This window comes from Mycteria americana, chromosome 3 (assembly GCF_035582795.1).
Source record: "Mycteria americana isolate JAX WOST 10 ecotype Jacksonville Zoo and Gardens chromosome 3, USCA_MyAme_1.0, whole genome shotgun sequence".
NCBI classification, from domain to species: domain Eukaryota; kingdom Metazoa; phylum Chordata; class Aves; order Ciconiiformes; family Ciconiidae; genus Mycteria; species Mycteria americana.
The window spans coordinates 27277954-27305097 of NC_134367.1; the positions used below are offsets into that span (position 1 = coordinate 27277954).

At 45.3% G+C, this 27144-nt stretch overlaps 1 protein-coding gene across 4 annotated transcripts in view; it reads left to right on the plus strand.

The window, feature by feature from the left end:
- The first annotated feature begins 1095 nt into the window (after positions 1-1095).
- The window catches only part of LRRC1 (leucine rich repeat containing 1), a 105748-nt gene continuing 79699 nt past the window's right edge, over positions 1096-27144 (plus strand). For 2 of the 4 annotated variants that reach the window (XM_075498088.1, XM_075498089.1), the window contains exons 1-2: positions 1096-1656; positions 17920-18037. In XM_075498088.1, the coding sequence (XP_075354203.1) occupies positions 1498-1656; positions 17920-18037 (277 nt within the window). In that variant the 5' untranslated portion in view covers positions 1096-1497. The remainder of the gene's footprint in view (positions 1657-17919; positions 18038-27144) is intronic. The other 2 variants (XM_075498090.1, XM_075498091.1) reach the window with 2 other exon arrangements.

Here is a 27144-nt window from a genome sequence, read left to right on the forward strand (position 1 = left end):
ATTGTCAGTGCCATGCAGGGATTGATGAACAGAGATGACTACAATGAAATTCCCCCTCGCCCCTATTCCTATATCTGCACCCAGTTATAATTATGCAAGAAATTAGCAATATTTCAAGAGCAGCTCTGATGTTAAGTGCCTGTTTTCAAAAGTATTTTATGTCACTGTGTAGATTACAAAATTGCTATTATGCAACCAGCGAGACAAGAGCCTCTGAAACTGTGTTTTGTTGTCAGAGCTCAGCGCGTCACCCCACGCACGGAGGTACGAGGAGTGGGGCTGCTGGGGCCCGGAGCCGGCAGACACAGGCAGAGGGCTGCCGGTGTATTTACCTTCTGACCTTACAGTCAGCTCTTTTGAAAGTGTGTTTAAAAAACCTTATTTCAGAAAGCTTCGAGGATAGTATACTGATTTTTTTTTTTTTATGCCACGGCAACATAGTTTGAGAGGAGAAACATCATCCACGGCCATGGTACCTAAACAGCATTCCATACATTTTATTGCGTTACTTTCCAGATAGCGTTGTGTTCCAACAATTGAGAAGAAAATGTTAAAGTAGTCTGCGCACATTCCCGCTCGGTGATGTTTGCGAGCATCTCGGGTAAGGAACAGCGTGTCTGCCAGTAGGTAAAACCAGCGGCCCAAGCCGGTTCACGGCATTCCCAGTCATCTCAAACCGTGTTACACCGCCTGACCGAAAGCAGACCCGTGCGTCCCCTTACCACCGCCCGCAGCGACGGCAAACCGACCCGAGGCGGCCGCCGGGCAGCTGCGGCGGAGCCCTGCGCGTCGGGCGGCGGATGCCGCGCCCCGGCACCCCCGAGCCCGCCGGGCGCAGCGGACCCCTGCCCGCCCCGGGCAGGGCTTTACGCTTCCAGCGGGGGAAACTCCGTGCCGGCGCGGCTTTCTCCTTGGCAGAAAGTTGTGCGGGCGCCCGCCCCCGGCTGCCCCGGGGCGAGGCGGCGCCGGGAGGGGGGTGCGGGCGGCCGGCCGCCTCCCCGGGCAGGCCGGCGGGCCGGGGCCGGGGCCGGGGCGGGGCGGCAGGGCCCGGCCCCGCTGATGTCAGCCGGGACGGGGGAGGAGGGGAGGGGAGGGGAGGGGAGGGGAGGCCGCCCGTGTTCCGGGTCAGGCGCGGGAATGCGCGGCGGCCGCCAGCAGCAGCGCTGCGCCCGGCGCCCCGCGATGCCCCTGCGGGGAGGGCAGCGGCCCGCCGAGGAGCAGTAGGGGGGCGCCCCCCGCCCCGCCCCGCTCGGCTGCGGCCCCGGCTCCGGCTCCTGCCCGTTGTTCTCCCGGCGCCGCCGCGCTCGCCCGGGGCCGCGTCCCGCCGCCGGCGGCGGCGCGCTGGATGCGGGTTGCCGCCGCCGGCTCGCCGGGACCCGCGCTGCGCGGCGGCGGAGGGGCAGCGACTCCTGCGGCCGGCGGGGAGGAGGGGGCGGCGGTGAGCGGCGCCGCCCGCCCCGCGGCCGCCAGCGGCCCGGCCCCCCCCCCGGCGGGGCGATGTTCCACTGCATCCCCCTGTGGCGGTGCAACCGCCATGTGGAGTCCATCGACAAGCGGCACTGCTCGCTGGCCGCCGTGCCCGAGGAGATCTACCGCTACAGCCGCAGCCTGGAGGAGCTCCTGCTGGACGCCAACCAGCTCCGCGAGCTGCCCAAGGTGAGCGGGGAGCGGGAGCGGGGGGCGGCCCCGGCCCCGGGGCCGGGCCGGTCGCAGCCCCGCCGCCGCCCGGGGCGGGGGCCGCAGGTGAGCCGCCCCGGCAGGTGCCCGCCGAGCTCCCCGGCCCGGCGCCGGCGGGACGAGGCGCCGCCGCGCCCGCCCCGAGGCCGCGGTGAGGGGCTCCTGCAAGCCCTGCGGGTGCTGCGGCGTGCGGCCCCGGTCGGCCCCGCGCGGTGTGGGGCGGCCGGGGCCGTCACTCGGTGGTAGCAGCCCCAGAGTTAAAGGAGGAGCCGGAGTCTCGGGTTAGCGTTCAGCATTTCGCCGTCGTTTGGTGGTAAATGAGCTTTCACGAGCAAAACCTGGAGATCCGCGTCTTGGGGGAGGAAAAGTACTGGCTGTCTGGAGGGCAGAGGGGTTAGGGCTGGAGTCGCAGGATGTGCATATATGTTGTGATTAACATTCACGTCATCGGAATTACGAGACCTTGGAGGGCATTAAACCCTCCCCTTTTTCCCCTTTCGATACATACTGTCTGCTCTGTACATGGGAAAAACCCCAAACCCTCTAGCAGATGTCAGCGCTCCCGTTTCTGCCTTCCACTCCTGGAAACTTCGTCACGCAAAACGCGAGAGGCGAATAAGCGTCTGCTTTTTCTCGGTGTAAGTCCCGCACAGTTGTCAGTGTTTTGCTTCTTGCATGAAACACGTAGCCAGATTTTTGTGCATAATGCTTTTTTGGTAGTATTTTCAAAGGTGAATTTACTTTCAATTTAAGGTGGTTTTGAGACGTCGAGGTGCTACCCGCCAGCGTGACTCGCCGGCTGGCACTTGCTGATTTTGCTAGAGAAACTCCGTCAGAGTAGTTCCAGGAGGCACTGTTCGGCTCCAGGGATACAGAGCGAGTGGGAGGAGTGATTGGCGTTTGACTTGAGGAACCAGGGGCATTTCTCAGTGTTCCCTCTGTAAACTTTGGACACCTCAGAAGCCTTTGTGAGTTGTGGTTGGTAGAGTTTGACACTGGAGGGGACGTGTTATCTGGAAGCTGCACCTTAAAAGTGTGTGAACTCTTACTAACTTGGAATCCCAAGAACTGAACTCACTAGCCAGAGAAATTTTCAAAAGCACCTTTGTTTCTACCTGAATCAAAGTTGGTCTGTTCATACCAAAGCCTAAGCAGTCTTACTTTTCTTTTTTTAAACTCAGTTCTCTCACATAAACTGGGTGGGTTTGTTTTTTTTTTTTTCACTCTAGGTAGTAAGAGTAATCATGGTGGAGAAGTTTTCCTATAGACAGTAGTAAAGATGTTTGGTTGAACTGATGCATTCAATTTGGCTTTTTCTTTTGAAAATCCGAGGCGCAGGTTTGCATCTTGTTGTGACTGAGCTCTTTATCCTTCTGAAGTAGAGCAAAACTGGTTTACGTAGTCTCTGTGTGGGTGCTATTTTTACTTCCAGCAGTTTCTGCTGGCTTTGTGCACAGACTAGACTCGGGAGTCTCTTTCTTTTTGTAGTAGACTTTTCTTCTTAGTGTTGACTTTCAGGCTCGTACACTTCTTATTGCAAGGGTACTGAACGTGCTTGTGACTGAAATCCCATTGAGACCTATGTCTCTCTGTGTTTTTTTTTTTTTTTTAATAATAAATCCCCCACAAACTGGTTGCTGTGTACAAATGTAAACAATGATGTTCATGGTATTATATGGTATTTATTTCTGTAAATAGAGTGCAACTATTAATTGTTTCTCCTCTTCCTTGAATTGTAATATATGCAATAGCCCTTTTTGTCCTGTAATGGCTAAAAAGACCTTTTCTTCCTGTTACTTACATGTGAGTACATAAGTTCCATACATGTAAAAAATATCTGGGGGAGGTAAAAAATAAAAAACAACGCAAGCTCCTTGGCATTGCAGTGGAATCAAGCAAAAGCTGAAGTTAGAAGGTTTTTTTTTTTTTTTTTTTATGTGCATGGGTCAGATTACAGGAGTGCCTAAATATACTGTAGGAATACATTTGTGGGTTTTTAGCTGGACTAGGAGGAATCCGACGAAATACAACCGCGGAGACATACTTGTAGTATCTGTCCCGAGTACTTTGTGCCTTGTCAGCAATGCAGGAAGGCATTTTTATTAGGGCTTCCTGAATGGACCTATGAACTTTCCTTGTCAGTTCCTTATTAATGTTTTCTGATAAATGGAATATAGTGCCATCATCTCAGATAAGTGTTGGCTCTGTAGGAGTTTCGGGTACAAAAATACAGCTGCAATCCTGGCTGTGAAACTAACCTATTGAAGCTGGAAATGGATGGGAAGAGCTTCGTTTAAAATTGCTACCAGCAAAGAGTTTTTAAAAGTTCTGTTATAGGAATCTGGCTGAGGAGAATAGTGGAAGATCTCTCTTTGGAAGGTAGCTACAGGGTACACTGTTCATTCCCCTTTATATTCAAAGGATAGTGTTGATGTGAACTACAGATATAGAATTGGAATTAAGTACAGAAAGCACCGTACGTCTTGCAGGGAAAACAGGAGGAAAATCATTAGGGTGTATAATTAACAAACTGTTAGGTCAGCATAGGTCTTAGTGGTCGTTACGCCCTTAATCTAGTGTAATGCATTACATTAGTCTTACCTTACCCTGATTAAGTTTCCTCTCTATACGCATAAAGGCAGTAACACAAAATCTAACTGCTTTTGGGCTCAGTTCAGGCCTAAACAAGTCAGGAGACTTGTTTAAGACTCAGTGGCCAGCTAGTTAGATGTTTTCCCGTACTTGATGAAGTCCTGAAGTTCACAGCGATCTGGGCCAATTCCTGGTGAATCATCTGTAGGCTGTGCTGATGCCATAATATATCCTGTAACACCGATAAGGTGTTCGTGTCACTGAGATGGTTGTGATCCTCCTTAGGAAATTGCTGCTGTAAAGGTTCACCTTGAAATAGTGAAGAATCGCCATGTAGACTCTGTGGCTTGCCGCAGAAGTTGCCATAGTTGGATGGACGAGGAAGACCCCGACTCTGCTGCCCTGCTCGTCATTCTAGGCACTGGTAGTTCAGACCTCATCTTCCCAGCGTGAGCAGGTGTGGTCTGAAACGGCTGTTATGGCAGGCAGGTCCTGTAATGGTTCTCTGAAACCAAGTAGGTATCGGTGAGTTCTGTTCCCAGCTTTGCTATGTGGCAAGTCTGAGACGAGCGATGATGGCTTTATCTCTAGCCATTTGCTTTCCTTCCACTTGCACAATTTTTTGCGTCCCTTCAAAGGTAAAGCTTTCTGGGGCTGGTAAATATCAGCAAGTGGCGTGTTGGAATACGCGAACTCGCTGCACTTTCCTCAAGTTGACGGGGCAACTTGCGTTGGATGCACACACGTCCCCCTTCTCCCTGTTTCTCCCTGCTCCCGTTGCTATTAAGTAGCAATGACAGGTGTTCTTTGGTTGGTTTGCTCCAATACACCTGTAAAAGAATACCCTAAAACCTCCATTTTGAGGTACAGAAGTAGTCTTAGGCTTTGTTTACTTTGTTTAATCTGCAGTCTTTGCTAGCATACTTAAAACCTCTATTATCCTAGAGGACAGTAGAGCATGGCGTATGTTAGGGTGTTACCGAAAAAACCCCAACAAAACAAACACACACAAAAATCCCCTCAAAAGGCAGAAGACAACTTAAAGAATTGCTGTAGCATCTCAGTGGGAAAGGACTAGCAGAAAGACCCAGCAGTATTGCTGCGTTGTACTCTGAGAGTCATCTGAAGTATCCCGAGGACAGGAGAAACAAGAAATACACTTGAATTATTTTAAAGAATTACTGTGTTGGTTTTATTTTTGTTGTGTTGACTGACCAAAATCTATGGTAGAATTCTTCACCCCTTTCTAAGGGGAGAGGGATAGGAAGGGTTCATCTGGAAAACATCTGAAAAGAAATGTCCAAGGAGCAGGGGTCTTTGCCCCCCATTGTTTCCACTCCTGCCCTTGTTTGCTCCCTTGTGCATTAATGCATGTATGGACCAGGAAAAGAATGGGCTAACTCAGTTTCTCTGACCCCCTTTTCCCTACAAATATGTTTTTTTCCTAAGCTATACCTGTCAGCCTCTCAGGAATACAAGTTAATAATTTGTATTTGTGCAATAACTTCCACATTTTTTAATATCATTTGCTACTGCACAAGGATCCTTTTGGTTTCCCATGTCAGTACACTGATTCTTTCCCCAGGTCTCCTCAACTGCTCTGCTGGATCCCTGGATCCCTTCTTCCCTCCCTCCCCCAGTTCTGTGATGGAGAACTTGTGCTTATCTTGACAGCGACCTTTCTCTGCCGTAACCACTGGTGTCTCAGACTCCTTGCCCTGGGTGTTCATACTTTCCCATCCTCCCCCGTCCTTGACATCCCAGGATCTTGCTTACTTCCTCCGACCTAAACAGCTCTGTCTGCCTTGTGTTTCTGATTCCTTGCTTCCTCTCCTGTCCCTTCTGTGCTGGATTCTCGACTGCCCTTGCAAACATTTTTTTTCTTTGCTCTGCACTCTGCTCTTTCCCCTTCCTTTCTGCTGCCTCCCAGGTTCCCTCTTCTGCTCTTGCCCTTCCTGCAGCATGACCCAGCCTGATGGGATGTGGTGGAGGAGCAGGCTGTGTACTATTAAGCTGCTGGTGGTTTTCCACAATATTGAGGTCTCTCTAGCCTTTCTTGGCAGATGTGGCTGTTTTCCCACAGAACGGCAATTTCTAGCTGTCAGCATGCTTCTCGCCACTTCTGCTTTACAAGACAAATTAAAGAGCTGCACCCTTCGGTCTCGAAAGGAAGGGCTTTGTATAGGGCCAGTGGTAGACTGTGCCTCTTAACTTGCTTAAATAATTCCTTCTCCTGTGTTGGATCCTAAGTGCCATCTGTTGAATATTTAGTGTATCTGATTTGATTGGAAAAAAATCATAGTATGTGGTCACCAGTGTGCATACAGTGACTTAAAAATGTGGTTTGTGTTTTGTTTCTAAACCTGGACCATTTTTATTTTCCTTAGGAGTGAAAACTTGAAGGCTTTTTCGACTCAAGCTGTAATGTGTAGTGTATCATTTGCTACATGTCAAAAACTATACTTCACCGAAGAGTAGGCTTTCTGGCAAATTGCTTTGATAGAAGAAAATAACGCATTTTGCATGATGCATTTCAGTAGCTTCTCTAATGAAAAGCATTAGATAAAAATAAAATGCTTTCAATTCTATAGATCAGTCTGTAGTTGATGAAATGTTGTTTCCTACTCCTGTACATTAGAATTTAAGGGCCAGTACATCCTGTGAACTGAATTGCTCTGTGCATGGAATTTGCAGTACAAACCTGGATCCCTGCATATTTTTTTTTCACTGGTAAAAAAAATGGAAATATCTTCTGAACCTTTGAATGCAATATTATATTTTGGCTTTTATATTCAATCACTAGCATTCTTTGCATTGGTGGGTGGTGGAAATAGCTTATAACTCTTATTGTGCTGCTGTTTTGTCCTGCTGCTGCTCAGTTGCTTTACTCAAAGGATAAAGACCACTTTCCTGTGAGACTTTTTGCAGATGTTGTTTATGTGAAAACTCCAATGGCAAAAAAAAAAAAATTCAAAATTTTATGTATGCACTTAGTTTAGCTTAAGAGTCTGCTGGAACTCTTTCTTCTTTTTGGGAATGATTTTTAAGTAGTGTTTGTAAACCTAATCTGATGTAACTGAATCATTTCACTTCTCTGTTTGAGTTTACAGATTGTATCTGTCATCTGTAATTTTTCTTCCTGGTGTTATATGCTAAAGATTCTCTGTAGAGTTATTTGATTGATGTGAGACCCCTTCCCGAGAGACCTGGTTAAACCCTGGCCTCCTCCCGTGCCCCAGTTTCTGTGTTAGAGAAGCCGACGGTGTTCTGCTGCTTGGCATTTGGCTTAGGCAGTGCCTGTATCTCTTTATTATGTGTGGTGTTGAAATCCAGGGTGCTGTTATCATACCAAAATCTTGTGAAAGCTCCTTAAGAAAAAGTCCCTGTGTTCTTCCCATACCACACCTCTTTCTCAGGGGGAAAAAAAACCTTTCAGACTAAATTTCACGGTTCTACCATAGTTTCTCCCATTATGCAACCATAAGCCTGAAAGACGCTTGCTTGGTCAATGGCCAGTAGTCTGCAGTGGAAAGAGCAGATTATATCATACTATACCTCTCTTTAAATTTGTGCCTATGGGTTGTAGTCATCCCTTCTTTGGATGTAGACGTCTAGAAGCTTTATTTCCTTTTTTCAAATTTATAGGTCTCATTGGGATCACAGAGATGTGGTGGGATATCTCGCATGGAGTGCTGCCATGGATGAATACAGGCTCGTTAAGAAGGACAGGCCAGGAACGCAAGGATGGGGAGTTGCCCTTCATGTGAGAGAGCAGCAAGGATATGTGAAGCTTTGCCTTGGGATGGATGATGGGCCAGCTTAGAGCGGGTTGGGATTAGTGGGTAACATTGTTTTGGGTGTCTGCTGTAGACTGCCTGATCAGGAAGAAGTAGTAGATGATGCCTTCTTCACATAACTGGAAGAAGCTTCACGTTCACAGGCTCAGGTCTTCATGTGGGTCTTGAACCACTCTGACATCAGCTGGAAGGACAACAGCAGGACATCAGCAATGTAGGAGTTCTCTGGAGTGCATTGATGACTTCCTAACATAGGTGATCAAGGAGCTAATAGACAGAAGTGCTCTGTTGGACCTCGTACTTATAAACAAGGAAGGACAGGTTGAGATGTGAAGGCCAGGGTTGCAGTGGCTGTAGTGACCATGGTCACCTTGGCTGTAGTGACCGTGAGATGGTGGAGTTGCGGATCCTGAGAGGAGGGAACAGGGAAAAAAGCGGCATCACAACCCTGGCCTTCAGGAAACAGATTTTGGCATCTTCAGAGATCTGCTTGGAGGTGGTTGATAAGCAAGATGTTTATGCTGCCATTCAGAGGGACATTGGCAGGCTGGAGAAATGGCAGAGAGGAATCTCATGAAGCTCAGTAAAGAGAAATACAAAGCCCTGCGTGCACTTGGGGAGGAATAACTCCATGCTCCAGTAGAGGCTTCGGGCCAACCATCTGGAAAGCAGCTTTTCAGAAAAAGGCCCTGGGTGACCTGGTGGACAAGTTGATGATGAGCCAGCAATGCTCCCTCATGGCAAAGAGAGCCAACGGTATCCTGGGCTGCGTTAGGAAAAGCATTGCCAGCAGGTGATCCTTCTCCTCTGGCCAGCACTGGGGGAAACACACCTGGAGTGCTGTGTCCAGTGCTGGGCTTCCCAGGAGAAGAGAGTCATGGGCATACGGGACCGGGCCCTGCAAGGGGCCACAAAGACTATTAAGGGCTTCGAGCAACTGTCATGATAAGAGGCTGAAAGAGCTGGGGTCGTTTAGCCTTGAGAAGAAATAGGCTCACGGGATCTTACTGGTGTGTATAAATACCTGATGAGAGGGTGTAAAGATGACAGAGCAAAGCTCTTCTCATGGATGCCCCGTGACATTATAAGAGGCAATGGGCACCGATTGAAACACAGAAAATTTTGTTTGAAATAAGAAAACACTTTCTTTACTGTGAGGGTGGTCAAACACTGGCACAGGTTGCCCAAAGAGGTTGTAGAGTTTCCATCTTTGGAGATGCTCAAAACCTGACAGGCCATGGTCCTGGGTGACCTGCTCTGGGTGACCCATGCTTTGAGCAGGGGGTTTGGATGGACTAGATGATCTCCATAGGTCCCTTCCGACCTCAACTGTTCTATGATTCTGTAGAGGGCATATCAAGGTTTTTGCCGTGCCTTTGCAAGGTCTTTAGCTTTGATATTTTTTTAATGATGCAAACAGAATTGTCATGTTTTTCACTGTTCATTCACCCTCAAATGTTTAATTGTGTTTTAATATTGATAGTGTCATGGTGTTTTTGCACATCTTGCTGTAAATCCTTGAAGAAATACGACTATGATTTGAACAAGCATGTATTTCCAGTTAGTATCAGAGGGAGACCTATGCCACTGCGTGAAACTGAAGTAGACTGTATGCACACAGGAAAGGTAGTTTTACTGAAAGTTTAAGAATTTTTTTTCAGTATGACAAAAGCTGTGTAAAATACTTTCTAAGAACACCTGTGACTTTACAACTTCAGTGTCTTGAGAATACTTACCTTCTGTAAAAACCTTTTGTGAGCATAGTCAATTAGTACTAGTGTGCAATGCATGCTTGAATTATTAAAATAAATAATGTTTTTTAGAGAAGCAACATTGGATCCTTACATTCACACCCCTCTAAACATAGAACACTGTGGTGAAGGCTTCAAATAAGTTCATTACCAGATAAATATCTCTAGTTTTTCTGCTAGCTTCCAGATTCTTCTGTTGTGTTGCTTAAGACTTGAAGAAAATACTGTGCCTTTGGACATTAAATTTGAAAGACCACAGTCTGATGGGAGCAGAGGGAGAACTTAGTCTGGTGTCCCCTACAAAGTCTGACTTCCCTGTTAATGTCCCTGAGATTGTTCAGAAGATTTTGAAGTTTGCTTGGTCTGAAATATTTTCTAATGGCAGTTTTTTTTGTAGTAACAGCTGAGTTCTACTGATTTTTGACCTCAGTTGGAAGAAAGTAATTAGGTGGTTATGTTTCAATACTTTTCACTTTTTTTTTCTGTAAGGGGTGTATTGTAGTAAATTGGTAGCACCCCCTTCTCCACGTGATGTATGCAGATAAGACGAGGTTTGTGGGCAGAGATTATACATCTGTAGCTCTAAAATAAATTTTATGAATATACATAGAGTTATTTTTCTAATTATATCAGTTGGTCTAAAAAAAGATGTTACCTCCTGCCAATGATCTTGTATACTGGAGAAATGCATGCTGCAAATTCATTAGTGAGATTAAATGTGTTTTGTTTTGGGTTTTTTTTTTTTGGTTTTGTTTTTTTTTTTTTTTTTTTTTTGTTCCTCCAAATGCCAAATGCATTTATCTGCAATGAATCTGTATTTTGTTGTAGCAGATGTTTTCTGGCCTCTCTTAAAGGCAGGGATAGTCCCTCCCACCGCTGTACTCTAACGGCGATGGCATCAAGTGCTCTTTAACCTTTGTTGCCTCTGCTTAATCGACATAAAAGAGAAAGTAAATCCTTGCCTGCCAGGAAACAGTATGAGGCAACCTGTTCAATGCATCACTCGGTAGAGTAGCGTTTTGATTCAGTGCTGCAGTGTATTGGATTTTGGGAGTGGATAATCCCGTGTTCATTTTTTTAAAATGGATGGTAACAACCGAGACTAGGGCCTGCAACTGGCCCATCGTTGACCGTAGCTCAGAAGATGGCAGGTGCTTTGAAAATAGGGGCCAGAATGAGGCATCGGTTATCATTTTTGCTCTGTCTCCTGTAGACCCTTCCCCCACAACCCTTCTGCCTGGCTGATCCTTCGATCGGGCTTTAAAGCATCCATTGGAGGGGGAGATAGCAGTTGCAACATCTGGTTCTGTTTAGGGTACATGCCCGTGAACTGTGATCTTCCATTAATACTTTCTCTTGGTTGACAGCCGCCTGAATATGAGCCAGCAGTGTGCCCAGGTGGCCAAGAAAGCCAATGGCATCCTGGCTTGTATCAAAAATAGCGTGGCCAGCAGGACTAGGGAAGTGATCGTGCCCCTGTACTCGGCACTGGTGAGGCCGCACCTCGAATGCTGTGTTCAGTTTTGGGCCCCCCACTACAAGAGGGACATTGAGGTGCTGGAGAGTGTCCAGAGAAGGGCAACGAAGCTGGTGAAGGGTCTGGAGCAGAAGTCTTCTGAGGAGCGGCTGAGGGAGCTGGGACTGTTTAGCCTGGAGAAAAGGAGGCTGAGGGGAGACCTTATCGCTCTCTACAACTACCTGAAAGGAGGCTGTAGAGAGGTGGGGGTCGGTCTCTTCTCCCAAGTAACAAGTGATAGGACAAGAAGAAATGGCCTCAAGTTGTGCCAGGGGAGGTTTAGACTGGATATTAGGAAATTTTTCTTCACTGAAAGGGTTCTCAAGCATTGGAACAGGCTGCCCAGGGAAGTGGTTGAGTCGCCATCCCTGGAGGTATTTAAAAGACGTTTGGATGAGGTGCTTAGGGACATGGTGTAGTGGTGGTCTTGGTAGTGTTAGGTTTATGGTTGGACTCGATGATCGTAAAGGTCTTTTCCAACCTATACGATTCTGTGATTCTTGTTGTGCAATCTAGTAATTTTATTAATGTTTTGTATGGATTCGTGCTTGAATGTCTGCCCCTGTGCCATCTGCCATTAATATTCGTGATGACAAAGTTGGTGCTAGGATGCTGCAAGACCAAAGTACAGCTTCATCGTATTCTACAAAATGATTTGGGCATGTGAAACAATCTTCCACCATGCCAAAAAGCTGTAGCAGTTCTGGTTTTGCCATGAAACATGTGAAGACAGAATTAGAGACCTCAGCTGCGTGGAGCAGTTGTCCATTTGCCGGCTTGCCACCTAGCAAGCGGGCAGAGGTCTGGAGACCACGGTCCATCACCAGCTGCTGCTGCATCTCCTCATGGCTTGAAAGGAAATCCATTAGCTGCTTCCAGTAACACTTTGATACAGAGTCATCAACTGCATGATGACTCTGCTGTGCTGCACTGTGAATTAGTCCCTGCTCTCAGACATTATTTTGGTATCTCACTTAGTACTTTATTTGAAAATTAAAGTGTGTTTGGCCCAAAGGATCACGTGGGGTCTGTATTTGTGAAACCCTGTTGTCCTCACCAGCTGTCCCTGCTTGTGGGTGAAAGCAGGTGGAGTGACTTGAGGGATGTTGATGTTGATAGCAGGCTTTGTGGAGGATGCCAAGCTGATAATGCCTGTACTAGGCTTCACTGGAGTCTGCCGGGAGCTCGTTACACACTTCATGAGTCCAGAGCAGGATCCAGCTTCCTCAGTGTTTCATTGTGCAACTGGTTAGGATGTGCTTCTAGGGGAAGGTGTCTCTTTTCTGTGCTCTTGCTGGTTTTCCTCAGTGCTCCCGCTCGTGCTACTGGCGGGAGTCTCTGGGATGGATTTTAAGACGGCAATGTACAGGATTGCATCCTAGAAAGAATTTTTTGCTTACCAGTGAGTTGTGGCTTTCGACTGGGAGCGCCTCGAGGCTCAAGCGGAGGGCAGGGTGCGTTACAGCTTGCTGTGAATGTAAGCGTGGCCGTGGTTCTCGTCAACTCCAGGCTGGTATGTCCACTGCCTGACTTCGGAGTGGAAGCAATGTCTGAAATCCCACCAGTTGATTAGTGTAGGGCATCGCGTGCCCTATCCTCTTGGGATCCTTAGCACTGAGTGTCCCCTATGGATGGTCTTTCAAAGAGTTGACTATCGGTGACTTCTACAAAAGTGGGGTGGGGGAGGAATGAGGTGAAGCTTGCCCTTCCCTCTTCGCCTTTGCCCTTCTGACAGACGGGGAATGTCTTTGTGTGCCTGTACCAGAGCCTGGTTATTAAACACGTCCACAGGAAGCAGAACACTTGAATTCAGTGCTGCTTCTGCCTTATGTGACTTAATCCTTGTTCTCCTCATAGTGTCCTGACCACCAAGCAGCGTGTTCATCTGAAGAAGGGTTGGGCTTCCCCACTCTCTTGCTGAAGCTGTGCAACTGTGCAGGCAAAAAATATAACGTCTAGGGGCCAAAAGCAAGTGATTGGGGATCTTGTTGGGGAGCTGGAGAGAGTTCTGGCTGCCATGCTGCGAGGTTATTTCATGGATTTGATGCCTTATCTTGTTCACTGCTTTGCTTACCAAAATCAAATTGCAGCTTCTGCTTGTGTTTGCCTGAAGAAAGACCTTTTTCAGAGGTCTTTCTGGGGCAGTATGAAAAGGGTAGGGGAAAGATTGATTGCAATTTCCCTTATCTGGCAGCTGAAGGAGGACACGTAGCTGGTGACTAGAAGTAAACAAATAAAGTGAAGGCTTCCCCCATTGGTTTTTGTTTACAAGGTAGGAGGAGAAGATGGAGCCTGAAGTAAGATTTGAAGCAGGAATGCAATTAGGAGTTAAACTATGTTTAAATTACTGTGTGTCGCCTTTTAATTCTAAAGCGCAGATATCTTTTAGCTGGTGAGTTATAAGTTTGGAAAATGGGTGAAATAAAATGTAGATGGTGTTTAAGAAACAAGACTTGGTAGTATACTGTGTCTCGGTAGTTTACTTAATTCATGTTTGAATATAATACTGTAATTTCCTGAAGAAGCCTTAAAAGCTGAGAGAGCATGCATATGTTGAAAATCTGTATTGCTGTCTGAGGGAAACTTGACATAAGAGCAAGTACTCACAAATTTTTAAGCTTGTCAGCAACAACTCAAGTGCCTGCACCAAAAAAACCCAAACAAACCCCTCCTCCTGTGCTGTGTGACTATAACCCTGAAACTGGAGTTAATTTGCAGTTTTCTTCCTCCTCTCCCTCTTCTAATTTCTGCTACTCATGCTGGCCCATGTCGAAAATTAGGCGGTGGATTTCACGAAAGTCTCTAATTTTAATTCTCTTTGCTGCTAGTAGTGGCCTTTTTATGGAAACGTTTTGCTTAACACAGTAAGTGTTTAGTTATGCTACCTGGGCCACAGGGGTTTGGAGTTTGACACGTGTCTAGCGCTGGAAAGCTCTAGCAGTGAGATGCTGCTCCTCCCCTTAAACAGCGTTAGCTGCAAGTGGGTCTTCCTGCCCTCCTCTGTGTTTTATTTCAATTGCCTATTGTTTTCATCTATTTCCATTTATTTTTTCTGTCAGGAAAGGTGCTGAAGCATTCGGGCAAGATTCTTGGGTGTGAACGTGTTTTGTTGCAGGAGTAAACCACTGAAAGAAAATGTGCGCTGTTTTGGCCACTTTTGCAGGAGAAAATCTTGAGTTTTATCATTCCTACTAGTTTGGCTTAATTCTGTTAACTTTTATTTCTAGAATCAAGAGTGCCAGTTGTAGTGGTATTCTTTGGAAAAAAAAAAAAGTACAAAAAATGAGGACTGGAGGATCACACTGTCTGTTTATACTTTTTAGTGAGTCACGCACTTATCGCTTACTTTTTTTTCTTCCGTTGGCTGACATCGACCCAATTTTGTCAGAATGAAGTTTTCTGAAAAAATATGTGACTGGGTGGAGGAGGGAGACTTGGTTAGTTTTCCAGTGCAAGAAGGGCTTTATTCAAGATATGTGTTCTTAGAAAATCCATGTAAGAGAAACCTCTATAAATTCTTTGATGGCAGGAAAAGCTTCAATTGAAGGTTGGGAATTGCCACTACATAGAAAGTTGTAGGCTTCTTTAGTGCTGATGCTCGTGGAATTATTTGTCTCATTGAAGCACTATTAATTAGGCTGGCTAAACTAAGCAGCATTAAAAGTGTTGCCAAGATACTCATAGAGACATCGGGTCTGCAATCAAAACCTGCTATTACAGCATGCTGGGTGGATGTGCTGCTCTGGCCAACAACCCCATTGCACTTCGGTTCGTGTTAGAGCTTTTCAAATGGAGGCTGAACTGTGTCTGATATATTGAATTAGGAATATGTTTCTGGTTGGCACACATTTAAGAAATTGCAGATATTTTTATATATAGATATGTGTGTGTATATATATTTACAGTTGTTGAACTCTATTCAGTAAGCTCTTAATTCTCTTTATTCCCAGTGGTCTTTTTGACAGGTAAAACAAATATGGCAAAAAGGAGGTGCTTGCCTCTCTGGTAGTGCTTTAGAGCATTAATGATGTGCCTTGGATAAAGGAAGAATAGTTACTGAAATGGGAGTAGGATATACTACACATCCAGGCATGATTGAGTTCTGTAGTTTAAATGAAAAAAACAAACAAGGAGTTCAAAGAAATGCCATTCACATAACTGCAGTCTCTGATTTTATCTAGGAAATGGTGTCATTCATTGAAAATTGTTATGCAAACTAGAAATAAAGCTCCCAGTTCATTTTTCTTTTAAGTAGTCAGTCAAAGAACCAGGAATGCCTTTAAATATTGTGTAATTTTGTTTGTTGCACACATGTGCTCTGCACGTTTAATAAATATGTACAACACTGACATGTGGTGCGGTGAGGGCCCTCAAACCTTCCTGGGGTGCCCAGCCCTTAATAGCTTTTTGATTACCATTCTGCCTGTTAACCGTGTTCCTTCTGTCTGCCTGTTAACCGTGTTCCTTCTGTCTTTTCTCACTTGCCATTGTAGAGCATCTCTGGCAAGGACAACTGTTGCTTATGAGAAGATTTGTAGTAGAACATCAATATTTATAACTGTCATATAGTTTAGCAGCTACACACTGGCTGAGGAACACTTCTTGGCAAGTATTTATTTTGGACAGTGTTAGGACAGATTGGGGTCTCTTCTGTGGAGTGTACTCCTGCTGTGTTTTCACAAAAGTATCTTTAAGTGCTTTCCTAAGCTTCTGATAGATTCTTGGTTTAGTCATATTAATAAATATTTAGCAAAAGGTATGCATTTGTTTTAGAAGATTAAAAAAGTTAATGATATGAAAATGCAGTTATGGATCTTGTGATGACAAAGAAGGATTAAAAAAACCATTTGTGGCTATTTTAATTGTAATATATGTTTTTAGGGAGCTGGAAATGTGGAATTGTAAAGGTTTTTTTATCTTCCTTGTACAATTTCAACTCTGTTATCAAAGGTCTTTAATACTTGGGGGGGAAGGAGTACCATTCTGACTCAAAAAATGCCTTTGAATTTTCGCATTCAGATCTGGTGCATCTTTTGCCTGCTAAGTGTTTATAAACTTTTAAAAGCTCTATCCTTTTTATTCCCTAAAAGGAACCCATGTTTTTGAGGGAAAACACATTAATTTCAGTTGTGTTTTATTTTTCTGTGACAAGGAACAACAAATGTATATTGAAAGATTGGTGCTGAGATTGCAAAGCCTTGCACTTAAAACCTGATTTATGACCTGGGGTATAAGACACTTAAGCTAAGGTTGAAAACCTGTATCATAATACAGATTCATAAGACTGCTTTTACCTTGTGTCCTAGTAAGATGCCTGTCTTACTGCCCCGTTTCATGTTAATCTAAGATAGAATTGAGTGGCATTCAGAGCACACGCTCCAGCACCTAAATAAAATAAAATAATAAAAATAAAAGGTACTCATTTCCAAGAATGGATTACAGGTGATTAAATGTAAGCAGATATCCCAAACTTACTAGCATCTTCCCGTTACCCTGAGGGGCAAAACCCATGAGGGTCCAGGCACGCACACGTGCTGCGAGTGGTTCTGACTGCTGGGCAAAAATGCCTGTGCAGTCTGGGGCACAAAACTCCCGAAATTTGAAGAGTCTGCTCAGTTATGGTCAAGACGACTTGTGCATAAAGTCATTTAATTCTGCACAAATCCTCACCACTTGCAGTCACTCTCATTCACAGGCCTGCCTGGAAGAGAGGAAAGCTGTGCTGAGATAAGAGCTCTCCAACTTTCCTAGGGATGCCTGCATCTCAATTAGTTTTTAATGACCATTTTGTCTTTCCATCACCAGCTGCTCCCAGCGCCTGGGGTTGACCTGACTTGCAGCTTGGCCTGTCTCCTTTGATGGTTGTTTTGCCTTGGGGGCTGCCAGACCCTCTGAGCCCATAGCTGGGGTCAGGGAAGGTTAGCATCCTGTCTGCATTGCGTGTCCATGTCCTCACCGTAGAGAGAGGGCTGGGCTGGCTTCCTCCCCAAGCTGGGAAGACCTGGAATTGTGCGTATCCCACCCAGCTTTCATTAGTCCTTCTGAAACTGGGCTGTGGAGCGGAGGGTGTATGAGGCTAGAAAGTCTTCCCGAGGGAGGCTGGCTCGGTAACCTAGTTGCTTATGGCACTCGCCGGTGAAGAAGACCTTGGCAGCCTCTCTCTGTGGGTTTTCTGGATCGTCCTTTAGAAGTGTCCCTCTACATTAACTTCCTAATGAGCCCCGGTGTGTAATTACGATGCTTTTAATTACCCTGCTGGATAACCTCACCCCATTAATGATTTTGAAGCAGGCACTCTGGATTTCGCTAGTGTCTGTCTGCTGTGATCTTTAACAGTGAGCTTTACAGATTTTTTTTTTTTAAATAAATTTTCATTTTAGGTAAAACACAGATGATAGTCTGTTTGCATGTAAAAAACCGAAATGTTCATTCTGATGCAGGTCTGAAAGAGGTCTGCGTAACTGATTTTAAGCAATAACTTTAGCTCAAATTTTGAAAGTGGCTTCCAGTTACTGCTTATCATTTATTATGCTTATACGTGAGTTATGTGAATATTTTCTGACATGGAGTTTTTTCTTTCTTTCAGCCTTTCTTCCAACTTGTGAAGTTACGGAAACTTGGACTTAGTGATAATGAAATCCAGCGACTCCCTCCAGAAATAGCAAATTTCATGCAGCTGGTGGAACTTGATTTGTCTCGAAATGGTAAGCTCAAATGTTAATTTGTTTGATTCTATACTGTCCTACGACATGGTCTATAAAAGTGGGTTAGTAGGGTTTTTCTGTCTCTGAAGTTGCTATCTGTGTCCTGCAGAATGCTTTTCCGTTTAATTAATGGATTTGCCTGTAGTTCTAGATGGGAGGGAGGAAAGAGCAAAGGAGAGCCGGTGGTGGAAATACAGTAATAAAATAACGCTTGACTGTAGTTCTGCCTTTCGGACAGCATGCTTTATTTTCCAGTTTAAAGAATGCTTTACATCCTATTTTTATATGTCTGTCTCTCACAATGTTGATTTCTTTCCCCAAGCTCTCTGAAATGCCTAGAATTTAAGAAGGGAAAAAAAAAAAAAAAGCTCCTTTCTGTCCAAAAAAAGACTGCCTATGGGTTAGAAGTCCAGTTCTTTATCTGCTCTGCTCTTTACCTGTGATTAGCAAGAGGCAGAGTGCTGGTATTTCTAGTTGTACTTCTGGAAGAAGAGTCAGTCTGCTTGTCACCTGCAGAGATAAATTCAGAAAAGGATGCTGGGAGAAACTGTTTTTTAAAATGTGTTGTTAGAAACCACATGGATTTATCATTCGGCTGTAAAGTTTGCTGCTTATGTTGTCCTGAGCTGTGATGGAGTGAAAACTTTTTTTTTTTTTTTTGTGTGTGTGCGTGTGACCTGGTGAACTTACCGGTTCTGCAAGAAGTTCAGGGGCTGGTGGGTCACCTTTAAGCAGCCTTATGACCCAGTGATCTAGAAATGGCGAATCTGTGTTACCAAATGAGAGCAGCTGTCAGCTATTTTTGCTTCCTTATATGCAGTGGATATGCACAAAATGCTCTCTGAGGTGTGATGGATGGGGTGGGAGAGACCAAGGTTGTGTGTGAGGGATTTAACTGAATATTAAGAGAAGAAATAGTGCAACAGGGAGCCTTTTTTTCTTTGCAGTTTAACTTCACATTGACCCTTTGTGACTGAAGAATATTCAGTGGCCACTTTACCTTCCTGTAACTATTTGAAATTTGCATCTTTATTTGTTTGGTGCTTTTAATGCCATCTTTATCTGATAATATAATTGGTGAAGCATAATGAGTCTCTAGGCAGTTGCTGAAAAATTTCTGTGAACCATATAATTTTATGTACGTTTGCAAAACCTTGTAAGAGAAGAAAACTGGAAAGAAATCATCTGAGAGACAGAAGAAACATTAGTTAAAACCTTTTAGAAATACGTGAGCATTAATTGGTGCAGTATTTTGGCTACTGAGTTTGGCTGAGTTGGGTGCTGTCTGTGACAGACCTTATACAAAAGGAAACACTCTGTTGGCTTAGTAATTCTCTTTGCAAATGAATAACTAGCTGCAAAAGAGCTGGTGGATCAGAGCCATGTGAACTCTTGTCGGCCTGACTTGGAAGTTGGCCTGAGAGCTCAACTGTAACGAGAACAGATGGTGTGAACATTTATGGTTGGGTGGATGCGTGTGTGTCATTAGAAGTTACTGCACAGGGAAGTGTTTTCTCGAGTGATGGGTTGGACTAATGCAGGTGGCGGGGAGCAGTTGCTTTCCTATATCCAAGGTTCAGTGGTAATCGCCCGTTTTATTGCATTACTTTCTCTTCTCTGTGGTTCATTGCAGAAGGTGACTGATACTGCTCCCCTCTGCTTAATCATGTCACAGTTATTGCACGACTTGACTCTTCAAATGAAAAACGCACCACGCGAGGTGATGCGGGGGGGGGCATGGCAGAAGATGACTGATGTTACTTTCTGCTGTTTGGTCATGTTATGGTTGTCTCGCAGCTCTTCAAATTAAAAGGCAAAACACACACCATCTGGGATGCTGCAGGGCGAATTCTCACATAAGATTTTGGAGATTTGCAGTATTTTCTCGTTTCTTAGCCTTGTATTTTGAACCCACCTTCCAATATGTCAGGTTCTCAATCTGCCAAAGGTTTCTCCTGTTTGGTGGTTTGCACTCCATCAGTTTTTGTTTTTCTAACTACTAAAGTACTTAGGAAAAGAAATAGGAACTCCTTGTATTCCTTTCAGGCAGAGAAAATCAGCCCAGCTTTTCAAAACGCAGTATGCTGCATGAATAGGAAAGTGTGATGGTGACATCTGAACTTGGGAAATAAGAGATCATTGTTCTGTGTTTTTTGTTGTTTTAGCTGCCTGGTCCGGTGCACTAATTGCTTTCAGTTCTGGCCGTTCTGTTTCCTCAAGAGCTTAAAAACGCAAATATAAATTCATTTAATGTTCTGTGTACAGGAGTGGTCCTTTATATTTTAACCTCTCATCACAGGAGGAGGAGGAAAGGGTTTTGAATAAACAGAAGTACTTCCATTTCCCTCGTAATAAAATGGTAACATGTCTTCCTTTCTCGTACTTTCTAATCCTTTGGTCTGTCTATGATCTTTGAAGCTCCATGAGATGGTGGGTATATGGTATGGCTGGACTTGGGTGTGCTTCCAGGCTGCAGTGGCCAGCTGCGTTTTGTGCAGCGGTGAGGTGTTGCATCTGGAGGTGGGATCGATCCCCCCAGGCAGGATCCCTCCCGACTCTTCAGGGGTAGCTCTGGATGTCTGTGCAGTGCGGTGTTACCCACAGTGTAAGCAGCCCTAGTTCATAGGCACTCGGTGAACAGGGTTGCTCTTAAGTGTGGCTTTCTCAAATTCCCAGGTGTTTTAAAATGACTGAGACATGCTAACATATGTTAAAAATATGCTACATAATTAATCCTTTAAGCAGTTTTTGGTTAATAAGTGAATCTAGAACTACAAAAATCCTTCTAAGTAAAACTCGGAAATCTTCAGCAGATGTAAACTCAATGCTCCTGTGGTCTTGGGTGTACGTGAGAGAAGTCTGGGGAGGGTAAGGTGGGAGCCCTGGTGATGCAGAAGGAGAAGGATTTGGGGAAAGCTAGGAGCCATATCATCTTAAACTTTTCCTGGATTATTTGCATGTTGATGCTATTTCTTATTCCTCTGCAAGGCCATGTGTTCATGCGGGTTTCCTAGGAAGCCTCCCCACTGTGCTTTTCTAGTCTGGCTGAGGCTGTTATTTGAGCAAAGGTTGAATGGATGAATAGAGGATGGGGATATCAGAGGGCAGGGAAGCTGTGCGAAGAAAACAGCATAGCGATGGTGAACACTTTGAAGGTTATTTGGCAATGCAGTTTATCTCTGCCTCTTGGTCTTAGGTTGTTCAAAAAGCTGATGTACTAGTTCTGAGGCTAAAGAAAACAGACTCGTAGGATTTCAGCAGTGGATGCTGAGCTTTTGAGTTGCTGGCAAAGCATGTCTGAGACTCGGAGTATTCCCTGTAGCATCTTCCGAGATAGATGCTCAACTGCTCTGTGTGTGAAACTAATGCTGGTTCCCTCAGACTCTCCAAGCTTGGGTAAATCTTTTCCTGGATTCTCACATCACTGGTGAATTCTGCAAGGACACGGGGTCGCTGGAGCGTCCTTGCTTGACGCCCTTGAAGTTTGGGTAGGGCTCCTCTGCTTTGCATTGAGTTTCAGTGCAAGTCTTTGCTCTACATGGTAGAGGAGAGATTCTGCTCTAGGCACAATTGGAAGCGCCTGTGTGCTATTTGTTTTCCCATAGCACTTAGGCACTCTCTGGGACAAGTCTTGAAAGACCCTGTGATTCAGAAAAGAAGTGCAGTCTCCAAAGGAAGAAAGTTGCTCAAATTTCTGCATTTTTTTCCTTGCGTCTCGGCTGGCACTTCATTAAGCTTCCCTCTGTCCCAAAGTGTGTGCCGCTTGTTTGAGATCCCTGGGAATTGTAGCAGGCCACTACCCATGCTGCTCATCCCACAGAGGTTTCCTCCAGTGACTCCCTCCCCCCTTTTCTTCTTCGCAACCCCTGGAGGCTGAATTCTTAGAGTTTAGGGCCCTGCCATCCCAGATTCATTAAAATGTTAATGGCTTTTCTTGTTCTGTAGCTTGTTCCAGACAGGAGGGGTAATGCATAAAGTTTCTGTAGTTAATTTAATGCATGCTGATATTTGGGATTATGTATGCTACGTATATATGCTGTGCTCTTGCAGACATGGTGCATTCCTTTTTAGTATCCCTCTTATCCAAGAAGAGGGTTTTTTGTTTTCTTTTGACAGTTATTAAATCCTCCAGATTCCACTGATACGTTTTTGTCATGATATTGCATGCTCCTTAAAATGACCTGAAGTTGATAATTTAATTGTAGTATTTTTATTTGAAAGAAATTCCTACCACACATACATTTTCTCTTAACAAGTGTGGTGTGGAAGTCTGGATTTTTTTTTTTTTTTTTTTTAATGTCCTATGCCTTTTCCAGCCTTTGACAGATTGTCAACAGCTTGTTTCATTCAGCTCTTTTAGGATAAGAAGAAAATCACTGTGAGTTTTCACACTGGAGAGTGGCTGCTGGGTATTAGGCACTGGGGTGGCTTTCCTACCCTTCCCAGCTGCAGGAGTGCCATTTGAACCGTCCCGCCGTCCACCCCCTTCTTGGATGAAGACTAACCCCCTTGCTCACGTAGGAGATGAGCCTCTTGCACTTCTGTGTGTGCCCGCGTGTTGCTGTCTCTCTGTGATAAAAGCCTGGCAGTCTTCTCTGCTGCTACTCTTCTTGCTTCCATTGAACATGCCTGCCAAGGACTTGGTCACGCAAGCCCGTAGCATCAATGTAGTTGCTGTGTACTGGCAGATTTGCACTGTCTGTCTGTAGTGGCTCTCTAGCTGGCAGCAGGTAAGGGGATTCAAGTTAGCTGTTCTTCCGTGGAAATGCTCTGTAACCTTGCGATTTGGTCTTGCGTCCAAGCCCCGACTCTCAAAACAGTGGGAAAGATGCAAGTGAGTGCGCAATGGGAGAATTAAATGGATTTTGATAATCTTCATAGGTGGATTATGCTGGTTCCGTTGCTGACTCTGCTCTCAGCAGAGCTGAGATCTGTTACTTTGTGAACTGAGGAGAGATGGGTTTGCTGTGGCATCTACTGAGGAAATCTGTGCGTGGGCAGATCTTGTTCAGCCATATTTGACTCTGCATGATGCTTAATACCAAAATATCAATGTGGTTCTTTACTTTGATATCCAATAAGAATAATACTGTTTGTTTAATGTGTACAGTTTCATACCTACTGTAGAGATGGATTCTGGCTACAGGATATATTAGCTGCTACCTATTTCTGTAGTTTCTGGTTAAACTGATCTTATGACTGTATTGCTAGTGCAGTTGTTCTGGACACAAGTTTTGTGACATCAGGATATTCTCATTCCAAAATCCTCTCTCAACACAGTTGCCATGTTATGGCAAATATGCTATCCTTTATGTGAAGATAATTACAGACTTCATAAAAGGTAAATATGCTACTTTAGGATTACCTAGCAGTAGAGATGGTTCCTCAGAAGCATCTCAGTAGTCACAACACTGTCGTGTAAGGAGAGAGCTCCTGCTATGCTTTCCCTATTAAACTGTCTTTATCTCAACCGACGAGTTTTCTCACTTTTACTCTTCTGATTCTCTCCCCCATCCCACCGGAGGGGAGTGAGTGAGCGGCTGTATGGTGCTTAGTTGCTGACTGGGGTTAAACCACAACAGTCCTTTTTGGTGCCCACCGTGGGGCTTGAAAGGTTTGAGATAATGATAGGTTTGATTGCAATGTGCTAGATTGAATTTATAGCTGTTACTGCTGTTTAGCTATTAATTGGCAGGCTCCTGTGCTTGCCGTGGGGCTTGCTTGCCTTCCTGTATATTAGAGTCTAGGGCTCGTTAGTGGCTGCTTTTTGCTTTCGCTGCTTGCTGTGCTGCTGTGCTGCTGATCATCTGACTGCTGTGCCTGGGAACCTTTCGATAACAGCAGTGGCCACGCGCCTGGGCTGGCAGATGGCCAGGGCATCGCTGCTGTTTCTGTGCTGCCGTACTGGACAGGCTGGGACTCCAGCGTGAACTTGAGTCGAAAGGACTGTGCCCTGTGGATGAGTCCACATGGGAGCAAGACACTCTGAAGCATCTGTGGCCGTGAATAAGTCCACACCAGAGCAGGTACATCTTGAAGCGCCTGTGGCCATGGTTATGTCTGTGCCACAGCAGGTATACCTCTGAAGGGATTGTGGCCCAAGGATAAGTCCACACTGGAGAAGGTACACCTCGAAGCATCTGTGGCTGTGGATAAGTCCGTGCTGCAGCAGGTGCACCTTGAAGCATCAGTGGCTGTGCATGAGGTCATGCTGGAGCACCTCAAAGCGTGTGGCCATGGATAAGCCCACGACAGAGCAGGTATTCCCCTAAGGGATTGCAGTATGTGGATAAGACCAAGCTGGAGCAGGGGCAAGGGGAGCAGTTCATTGCAATGTTGAACCCTATAACCTGGCCCAAAGGGACCAGGGGTGGCGATGGTAATGGATATGCCTTTAAATAGTTGTAAACCATTATTTGAGTTGCATGCTATAGGAATTACTATAGCAGGGACCACCTGAACCAATGGAGGACAAGTCTTACAAGGAGCAGTGCAAGTGCAGCAGTGACCCGACCTGAGCTGGCTTTGGTGCCCTCCATGCAACACACCACCTCTCCCGTCCTGAGTGACCACCATAACAGATGGAGCCCAAAGTCATGGACTAAATGAACTTAGTGGACATTTTGTGGACATTTGTGGACATCTTACAGACATTTCACAGGGGTGGTCCATAGACTAAGGGAATGATATCTGTGTATTATATCAAAGAACGGGAAGGGGGGTGGTGGTTAATGGGAATGTATTGGATAGTGTGAGACCTGAGCGTGATGTAAATGGTATGGAATAAGGGGTGGAGAATGTGCTGGTTTTGGCTGGGATAGAGCTAATTTTCTTCCTGGTAGCTAGTAGGGGGCTGTATTTTGGATTTGTGCTGATAACAGTGTTGATAACACAGGGAAGTTTTCATTATTGCTGAGCAGTGCTTGCACTGTAAGGGCCTTTTCTGCTTCTCACCCCACCCCACCAGTGAGCAGGCTGGGGGTGCACAAGAAGCTGGGAGGGGACACGGCTGGGACAGCTGACCCCAACTGACCAAAGGGCTATTCCATACCATATGGTGTCATGCTCAGTATATAAAGCTGGGGGAAGGAGAAGGAAGGGGGGGATGTTCGGAGTGATGGTGTTTGTCTTCCCAAGTAACCATTACACGTGCTGGAGCCCTGCTTTCGTGGAGATGGCTGAACACCTGCCTGCCCATGGGAAGCAGTGAATGAATTCCTTGTTTTGCTTTGCTTGTGTGTGCGGCTTTTGCTTTACCTACTAAACTGTCTTTATCTCAACCCATGAGTTTTCTCACTTTTGATTCTCTCTTTTGATTTTCTCTCTTCTGATTCTCTCCCCCATCCCACTGGGGGGGAGCGAGGAAGCGGCTGTGTGGGGCTTAATTGCTGGCTGGGGTTAAACCATGACATAGGTGCATTTTATTTAATAAGTCATTTAAAGCTTCCTTAGAAGCCTGGGTGAGCATGTGGCAGCTGACCTGCAGAGCATCAGTCCGTGCCACCACAGAGCAGTGTGTAATCTTTGCTTTGCTGTCTGGGGCTCTGTTGTTTGTATCAGTGCATGCACACCAGTGCTTTCCCTTTGAATTCAGCTATTTGCTCTCAAAGACATACTTGTCATCTGTACTGTAGGATTACCTCCCTTCTGCTCACAAAGTGCGTAAGTGTTCCCCTTTTCTTCTCCTCCACTGCAAGCAGGATAACCAGAGTTTTCAAACTAGAAATACTGACAGAGGAAAGGCTCGAGCGCTTATTTCAATTCAGCCTTGGCTGGTAACCCAGCTATTTTACAGTGAGGACATAAGCTAATTAGGCAGAAGCACTCTAAGTCTTCTGATCCTGTCCTGCAGCCCCATATGGGCTCCGCTCTCTCATCGAACAGCTGCTGCCTTTTGCCCTGTGCTCTCACCTGGGATCTGGCTGTCCACCTTTGCTGCACCTCCACAGCATCTGAGCAGAGACTTCCTCCGTGAAATCCTCTTCTCTGCCTGCCACCAGCTGCCCTGACACGAATGTGCTGGTACAAGTCTGGTGGTAAATAGTAAAACGCAGAATGCTGAGAAATAAATGTGAATGGACACTTTTCTTGCTCAGTGGACAAGGAAAAAAAAAAAGGCACTCAAGCTGTGCTGTGAGGCAGTATGGTTGGCAGACACATCTTTTTGTTAAGATATGCAACTGCTGGATGTAGCTTGTTTGCCTTCAGAACTGCTTTGTGTCCAGGTGAGCACTTATGGACAAAGAAGAATTGCTCTCCTCCTCATGCATGGGCATGTCTTAACCTGGTAGAAGAAAGCATCCTGTGAATGCACTCACTGCAACCCTGGTTGTGAACACCTGAAAGCCATGGGACATCCCACCAGAGACTACAGTGGTTTGTCTGGTGGTAGAGCACTACTGTAGATGATCTTAAGCTTTAGTCTCGGTCAGGCCAGTGCCTATTTTTTGGTTTTGTGTGTTTTGGTTGTTTTTGTTTGGTTTTTTTTTTTTTTTTTTTTTGTGCTAATGAAAGCAGAGCTCCCTTGATGCCAACTTGGAGATAACAGAATTTTTCACTCTTTTAGATGGTTGCTTGCTAGCAGTTGTGTTGTGTTGCTAGCAGTTGCGTTTTTTGTTTGTTTTTTGACACATCTAATTTCTAGTGACATATATTTTCTTTGTACTATCTCCCATCCCTTCCCTGAGGTTAAAAAACTTTATCATCTTCATGTCTTACCCATGAAGTTTAGGGAAGTTTAGTACAAAGCAGAGTACTGGGGAAGAAACAAACACACTGCAAATTGCTTTTAGATTCTGGAGCACTGCAGAATCCCACAGACGTGTAGAAATTCTTGCTCGCTTTGAAGAAGTGATGTAAAAGTTGGAATTTGTGAATCTGTGTCACTAAAATTAATTTGATGTTGGCAAGCTGGAGGAGGAGATGAACTTTATATGCAGCAGGAGAAGTAAGGTGAGAGAGAAAAGACAACCTCGTCACTGAGCAAGGCTCATCGGGGAGGGGAAGGAAGAAGCAGCAAGTGCCAACTGTGACTGGGAAAGAGAAGATAAGTGAAATCTCATGATGGAATTATCTAATTAGAGAAGTTTAGAAGGTGTTATTTTTAA